Below are 8119 nucleotides of genomic sequence, written 5' to 3'. Positions count from 1 at the left end.
TATGTCGATTGCCTTGTTACAGTTTGGTAAGACGTAATATGATATTCCTACCATGAGTATGACCAACTATTAAAGAAACACAGATGATTTTCTGCACTCTACATTTTTATTTCAGGTTCACATTTGTTTAGACGATGACTATGTGAAATTTATCAAATACTCTGTATAGTCGTCTTGGAGTAAAGTTTTCTGAACTTACCTTCCACCCACGAACTTACAAGAAATTCAAACAATGTTCTCAGAATTACATGGATTGCAATTTCTTTTTACTAGCCGTCACATCTCTCTACCGAATGGGTTGATGCTCGGATTAGCCATCGCTGCCACTGCTTGCAGAGTCCAAATTAGACCCTACAGCGATGTACGGTTTCACGGTCAACGATTGAAGCTCTGGACAAAAGGAAATCACCTGAAATTCAGAGAACGGTTTCACGGTTCCACCACAACGTTGCCTAGTCTGAGGAGAGTCCACGGACCACTGCCCTCGTTTCCCTTCCCCCCCTCTTGTGGGCCGGTTCTCTCCACCGCCTTCATCCAGATCCACGCATCCTTCCATCCGCCGCAATCCCGGCCTCGCCTTCCTCCCGATCGCCGTCGTCCTCATCTAGTCTGGACCGGACTCCCAATTCCCAACTCCGCCCTGCACCGCTGCACGTGAGGAGGTAAGGCGAATCGATTCGCGTCTGTACTAGCTTGCGCGGCGCGCCCGTGCGACCGGCTGCGGCCCGCTGGCGTGCGGCACGGGACGCATCCTCGCCGTGGCCCGTGGAGCTGCGGGAGGCCCCCGGTCCGGCAGGCGCAGGGAGATTCGGAGGGGGAGGGAGACAGACAGGCAATCAGGCCACACGCCACGCAGGTTGTTGATCTTTTGCCTCCCAAGTACCCATCCACCTCACCGTTTCAATGGAACTTTGAATAATTTGCTCAAACTGAAATCTGATTATGTATTTATGTTTACACCGCATCTTGTACTAGTAACAGTTAATTCCCCCATTGTCCATCTGTTTTCTTGAGGGTTTGTTTCAACCAAACCACCACGTTAGCTTGGCCTGGCCACTGGTATGGTGATTTAAAGATCGTATTTATAATTTCTGAACTTGGGTGTGAAATTGGTAAGAACCTGACCGGACAGATGGATGGATGGCAAATTGACAGTCATTTCTGTTGTGCAGCCTTGGTGCAAGGATATGTGTATGCACTTATGCAAGCGTTCATATCGGGATAGTGAATTGTTAGTGTTTGATACTTCAAATGTATCCAAGTCTGCATGGGTGTGCACCAGAAGGGCATAACTTAGTGCTTAATTCAACTCAAATCGTAGTGCCCTCTCTTTGGAAGTGAAAGCGTGTCATGTGCCTCAACTAGGACCTTCACTTGGTGCAGCAGAGTGCTTGTGTTCTGCGCTGGGGATGATTACTTGGTACATTTGTAATATAGCGGCTTATATAGATCTAATTGGAAGATGAGTAGTTCATAAATTTTTATTGGAAGATGTGTTGCGAATTTTGATTTGCATTGACTTAACCTGGAAGTTGCCTGTGCTTTTTATAACAATAAATATGGATGAAGATTCTTCACTGAAGGATCAAAAACCAGCTATCAACTTTTCCACAGTTAAGCTGGTTAAGATAACGTCTTCTGTTGTTTTGCTTGCTTGTAGAATACCATTATAATTATATGATTATATAATCTAGCTTCATTGCTGAATGCAGATAGTAATTGCTACATATGTGTAGTCCCATGCTACTAATTCTTCTCATACCTTTCAGTGATTCCTGTGCAGTTTGGTGAAGATGACAAATACAGAGAACTTGTTCAAGATGGCAAATGCAGACACAGATACAGCTGCACTACACAAGGAATGGGATGATGCTCTGTGCCCAATATGCATGGACCATCCGCATAATGCTGTCCTTCTGTTGTGCAGCTCCCATGATAAAGGATGCCGATCCTACATATGTGATACAAGCTATAGGCATTCAAATTGCCTAGACAGGTTCAAGAAAATGAAAGTGAATGATGGGGAGAGTTCTTCACACCCAAGCTCATCCGTGCCTGGGGGTACAAGAAACCAAAATGCTGTCCAGAGATCTCGTTTTGGTCTCACTAGAGAGAGCCCCAGGTTACTCATAGACATATCTGAACCTAATGAAGCTTCCAATCGTCAAGATGCCATAGCTGGAGAACAGGAAGAAAATAACTACAATGAAGGCCCAGATTTGACATTGGAAGCTCAGGAGGTGACCAGTGGCCCTTTGGAGTCAAATGACGTGTCGAGCTCAAACCAATTGTTGTGCCCACTGTGCAGGGGCACCGTTAGTGGCTGGAAGATCATCAAAGAAGCCAGACAGTATTTGGATGAGAAACCGAGAGCTTGCTCACGGGAAGCCTGCACATTTTCTGGTAATTACAGGGAGATTCGTAGACATGCCAGAAGGGTGCATCCCACAACAAGGCCTGCTGATGTGGATCCATCAAGGCGCCGTGCGTGGCACCGCCTGGAGCATCAACGGGAGTATGGTGACATAGTGAGTGCAATCAGGTCCGCGATGCCTGGGGCAGTTGTGTTTGGTGATTATGCTATTGAAGGTGGTGAAATGTTTTCACATGACCGGGAAACCAGCGGCCCAAGTGAACCAAGTGGATCTCTGCTGACAACATTTTTTCTATTTCATATGCTCAGCAGTAGTCCGATTAGATCAGGTGATGAGCCAAGAGGTGCATCAAGGGGCCTGAGAAGGCAGAGGCGACGTTATCTGTGGGGAGAGAATTTATTAGGTCTCCAATACGATGATGATGATGAGCAGGAGGATGAGGAAGAGCACGACCTAGATGAAGAGGTTCAGAGACCGAGGAGTCGCAGGAGGTTCATAAGATCAAGATCAGAAGAGCGAGCATAATGCATGTGTAGCTGTGGTAATTACATCCTTAACAGCTGTGAAGTTCTTTTACCAAGAACTCATGATGACACCTTGCATGATATTTTCCATGCCAGTGGAGATGCGGGTGATGTGCTTTGTCATATTGTTAAAATGCTGTGCATATCCCTGCAATCGAAGACCAAAAAGCGAGTGGACCTCAAGTTCAAGTTTGGATTAGTCAAATGGGTTCGGCACCATCCATGAGGCCCTCTTCATTGTGACACTCAGGGAGAACATTTATTCTTAGGGCACAGCTGACAGCTCTATCTCATTAGAAGTGACCTGGAAGTTTGGTGTTTGGAGATGCTCGCTCCATCACAGCTGGAGCTGTTGCTGATGCACCATGTGTTGTTTATTTTTCGTGTCACCTGCATCTGTTCCGGTTGATATCCTTGTTCAACTGAAGTGAGCAGAGTCGCATTTCCTGAAACGATGGTTCACATTATGTGCATACTTGTTACCAACCATTTCAGACCACTGGCAGACTTTGTGTGCGTCTGTTCTTGTAATTCAAATGGTTGCCACCATTGGCTTGTCAATCCAAACCATACGAAAGTTTGATGGACGAGGATATCTATCACTGGTCTCTGTGGTTTGTGAACTCTACCGCTGAGCAGGTGCATATTTTTATGCAGAGAGGCTTTTCTCCAATGAATGACAGTTGTATTTGATATTTGAGGAGGACCTTAATTATAATGCTTAGTGAAACTGTTTCTGAAACTTAGTTCTTGGTTAGCTGATTTTTATTTTAATAGAATCCACAAACAAAGTTCACAAATCACACACACGTCAGCTGACGTTATTTTAATATTACTGGCAAACAAAATATTTAGCTAAACTTGATCTGACTGTTGAACAACCTGTGTCATTTTCAGAGTTACTTTTCTATAACATTTGAGAGAAGTGTAGCAAACACACGGCTTCTAAACTGGCCTTGCCTGATTAAAAAAAAAACTGGTCTTGCCACCATCAAGAGCAAGAAGCCACCCAATCCAACCATCTGGCTTGCCAAGCCAGATGCTTCTGGTAGATGAATTAGAAGTTTTGTCGAACTTGGGTTATTTGTCGTCAATTTCAGCTCACAGATGTTTTAGCTTATCACAAAACAAAAAGGGAGTTATCTGGCATCCTTTCCTTAGTCTTCGCCCATAACGACTACTTTCTCCGTCCGGTAATGTAAGATATTCTAGCAATTTTAAAACAGATTAAGGGAGAGAATAAAAGACGCATGACCCCTTCTTAATACTTTATTTGGTTGTTATTTTGCTAATTTTATAACTAGTTAGGAATAATTAGTTTTCAAAAATATTTTAGGACACCTTATATTTGGGTACAAATTTTGAACCGTTGAGTACCTTACATAACGGAGGGAGTAGATTTTTCTCTGCCCATAATGGAAGGTACAAAAATGTAGGTGCAGTGAGATCAGTTTGCCACCTTGCCACCAATCAAGTAGTCAAGAATCATTTGGATAGGTGGTGCCTGTTAAAAGTTAAAACCATTGCTGATGTATTTATTATAGCTAAGATTTAATTTGGGATGTACATGAACTATATTTATGGGTTTTACAGGTGCACCACCTTACATGCATGCTGTGCACACTTGCAAGTGCATTCTTTTCACACTAACCTAATGCAAAGTGCAAGAGAGAGAAAGTGGAAGGACCTAACCACAAAATAGCCCCACCATGTTCCCCCTCCTCCCAGTTTCAAAACCGAGAAAAAAAATAAAAACGAAAATCCCATCTTTTTTCTTCCAGGAAAGAGGCTCCGCCGCGCTCGGGCGAGCTCGATGGTCATACATCATCCCGGCGCCAGCGCAGCCCCGGCCTCGTCCGTCGGCGACGACGACTTCCACTGGGATGACGCGGCCGAGGCGGAGCTACAGGCCATCGAGGCCGCCTATGCCTCCGCCAAGCGCCGCCGCCTCCCCGACTGGACCTCCCCGTCCCCTTCATCCCGCCCCCGCTACAGCCAAACCCCGGTTTCCGGCGGATACAGCCAAATCCCGGTTTCCGGCGGATCGACGCCGTCGTGGGTGCTCACGCCCCCTTCCTTCCAAGGTGCGGTTCCCCTCTTCTCTGCTATCCCTTTCCCATTCTTGGCATCGCGGAATTGAACAACCCTCTTGGTTCTTGAAAATGGGGGCAAGAACCCCCCTGATGCGAGGTGATGCCTCTCGCCTTGAGTCTTTGGGGCACAAGAATTGCTTCTGTTACCAACTCGTCGCGCACTGGGTTCGGATGATTGCCTCACAGTGGGTACCAAAGGAGGTTTCTTGGTGCTAGAGTTGCATCACTTGTAAGAAAAATATTGCAGTTCCTTATTGACGGGTCAATAAAGCTCAGAGCTTGGGGCTCGTCGCGCACTTGGGGCTCTGAGCTTTATTGACGGGTCAATAAAGCTCAGAGCTTTATTGACCCGTCAATTCCTCAGTTGGCATCTCAGATACCATGTTGTAGCTTATGCATATCACGCTTCTTCTGTGATTGAAATGTGGATCTTATTTCCTTCCCATTCTGACTACAGGGAATGTGAGGGCAAGGCACCAGCCAATTTCATTCGGCGGTAAGATTGTTTACTGCAGGACATCTTCTGAGGTGGAGAAGGCTGCAATGGACATCTTAGGCAAAATTGAGGGCATCAAGGCCCCTGGTCCAGTTTCTCTTGGGTTTGATCTTGAATGGAGGCCCTTTGCGGGAAGAGGTTTTCTGTTCTTCTATCTATCTATCCGAATTTAGTGTACTATCTTCAACTAATTTAGCTGGAACAACATTTGGGCTTTCCTTTTTTTTCTATGAATGTTTCATGATGTCATTCTTGCAAGTAGTGTAATCTGATGGAACATAATGGTCACTGTGGTCTTCGCAGGAGAGCCCCCATGTAAAGTTGCTGTAATGCAGCTCTGCATGGAAAAGACTCTGTGCTACGTTCTGCATATCGCTCACTCTGGAGTACCACCTAAACTAAAATCTCTCTTGGAGGATAATTCATCCATTAAAGTAGGCAATTTTGCTCGGGTTTTATGTTGCTGCCCTCAGATGTTTTTCACATTTCCCCTATACTAAGCTCTGCTTTGATCAGTCAAGTCATTGCTCTGTGTCCTCTCAGGTTGGAATATGCATAGTCAACGACGCAAGAAAAATGTTGAACGATTATGATACCTGTGTACAACCATTGATGGATTTGTCAATCCTGGCAAATGCAAAGTTAGCTGGGCCTCCTAAAAGATGGAGTCTTGCTTCTTTAACTGAAATGATCACATGTAAAGAGGTATTTTGACAGTATTAAGTTTTTCCCCCTCACTTGCCTAGCTCTGTTTGTAATGTGTGAGAGGAAATTCTTTTTCTTTTCAGTTACTTAAGTTTGGTATTTTTTTAATTTCTAAAGTTACTATTTGGTAGACTGAAGTACAGAACCCCCAATTATTTATTAAATACTAACATTTCTGATAATAAATGTGAAACTGATCTTTTGGTTATTCAAGCATGCTTTCCTGGTTCCCTTGGACTTCAAATGTTGAAATGCTCTTTAACAACTGCAACTTTCTTCTAGTTGCCGAAGCCAAGCAACATAAGAATGGGAAATTGGGAGGCTGATGTTCTCACCAAGAAGCAACTTCAGTATGCTGCCACAGATGCTTACATCTCGTGGTACTTGTATGAGGTACATAAATACACTGATCAACTTATCCTCTCTCAATTGATTTTAACGTGTCCTGTTCTACCTGTTCTTGATGGCTATTTCTACTCTTCATTAGGCACTACAGAGTCTTCCAGATTGTAATGCTGAAGCTGAAATTGAGTCTGTAAAGGTATCATAGGTTCAAATGCACATTCTTCTGGGAAATGTGTTGCTAATCTATTTGAATATTCCCGGTCATCTTTTGTCTTCACATCTCAATCAGGTCAGCACCATCGATTTCCCTGTCTTTACCCTAGAAACCGCAAATTTCGTTTTCATCTCTACTAGAGGGTAATAGTTCCTTAGAACTAGTCTTTGTCATCAATGCCAAGGCAGGTACTGGTAAATGTACCTGTTGAATGATGGGAAGTATTGGATTTACATGGAGTCACTCCTTTCAATACATGATTTTTCAAATGAGTAGCGTACTTTATAATTAAGAGTCAAGGTTTATATTTTTCCTTGGTAAGCAAAAATGGATTTGTACTGGTTGGATTTGGATCATACCTAAATTCTAGTGGATTTTCTGATTAATGAATTGAAGCTACATGAATTTAACTAGTTGGTTCCATTAATATTGTGCAGCAGAACCATCTGGGGCCAGTTACTGGTTCTTGGAGCCGTGGGCATGAGACTTTATGACGCCACGGTTTCTTAAGTTTAAAGAAGAAATGTCTTTATACTTTATGAACCTGTTAAATGTCAGTGTTAGTTTATAAGATACACAGAGAGTCTCCTATCCTTGATCTACTAACAAAATGCCTCTGTACAATTTGCCATCATTCATCACTCCATCTAAAGGTGCCATTATCGGTTCTATGCATGCAGGGTTGAGTAGGAAGATTTGCCATCAAAAGTGAAAACCGAAGGACGTTGAATTCATTGTGTTGTAACACCTGCAGTTTCTGCTTGTCATTTCTGCCTATGATGGCTTGTTTAGTGGAAAGCAGAACTGGAATGTAATTTTCTTTGTGTTGTCAAAATTCAATTTTCTGTATGATGAGAACCTTTCTATCCTCTACTTAATGCGAGTATGCGCAATTCTCTTGAGTATTATAAAAAAGAAAGACTGATTTGTAACTGAATGTACATTCTTTTGAAAGACTAGTTTGTAGATTGAATGTACATCTTTTTTTGCAGTTCTGGATACAGTTTGATGTACGCGGTGTCGTCTGAACTCCTATGTCTATATGAAGTGTAGAGTTGGGCCTTCTTGGCCCATTTGGCATATGTTTTGGGCATCGAGTCATCAGTCATATATGACCAGGACACCAATCTTTTCTCTGGACCGAAATGGCCAGGAAATTAACCTGACAATGAACATACTCAGCCTAGAATCCAGATCCTCACATTCTCTCTCTCTCTCTCTCTCTCTCTCTCTATCTCTCTCTCTCTCTCACACACACACGCACACACAGAACCTTTGTATTTGTCCAAATACCTAGCACGGCCCTCTAAAAAAACCTAGCACAGTAATATTAAGAAACAGAACCTCCTAAATATCAACCGCCTGAA

At 43.5% G+C, this 8119-nt stretch overlaps 2 protein-coding genes across 3 annotated transcripts; both read left to right on the top strand.

Annotated features, from left to right (window-relative positions):
• The first annotated feature begins 412 nt into the window (after positions 1-412).
• Positions 413-3492, top strand: LOC112899844. Of its 2 annotated transcripts, none has more exons than XM_025968479.1 (2): positions 413-856; positions 1770-3492. In XM_025968479.1, exon 2 carries the CDS (start codon positions 1794-1796, stop codon positions 2898-2900), a length of 1107 nt encoding a protein of 368 aa, XP_025824264.1. In that variant the 5' UTR covers positions 413-856; positions 1770-1793; the 3' UTR covers positions 2901-3492. The 2 variants fall into 2 exon arrangements, with proteins under 2 accessions (XP_025824264.1, XP_025824263.1); XM_025968478.1 differs by having other exon boundaries at positions 414-856; positions 1784-3492.
• On the top strand, positions 3407-7689 carry LOC112899845 (Werner Syndrome-like exonuclease). The gene is made up of 8 exons (XM_025968480.1): positions 3407-3538; positions 4681-4983; positions 5450-5626; positions 5792-5922; positions 6032-6193; positions 6476-6586; positions 6681-6827; positions 7433-7689. Exons 2-7 carry the CDS (start codon positions 4713-4715, stop codon positions 6741-6743), a joined length of 915 nt encoding a protein of 304 aa, XP_025824265.1. The 5' UTR covers positions 3407-3538; positions 4681-4712; the 3' UTR covers positions 6744-6827; positions 7433-7689.
• The last annotated feature ends 430 nt before the right edge of the window (positions 7690-8119 follow it).

Source organism: Panicum hallii, chromosome 7, assembly GCF_002211085.1.
Source record: "Panicum hallii strain FIL2 chromosome 7, PHallii_v3.1, whole genome shotgun sequence".
NCBI lineage: Eukaryota > Viridiplantae > Streptophyta > Magnoliopsida > Poales > Poaceae > Panicum > Panicum hallii.
Note: the sequence above shows the minus strand (reverse complement) of the source record. Positions and strands in the feature narration are given on the sequence as shown.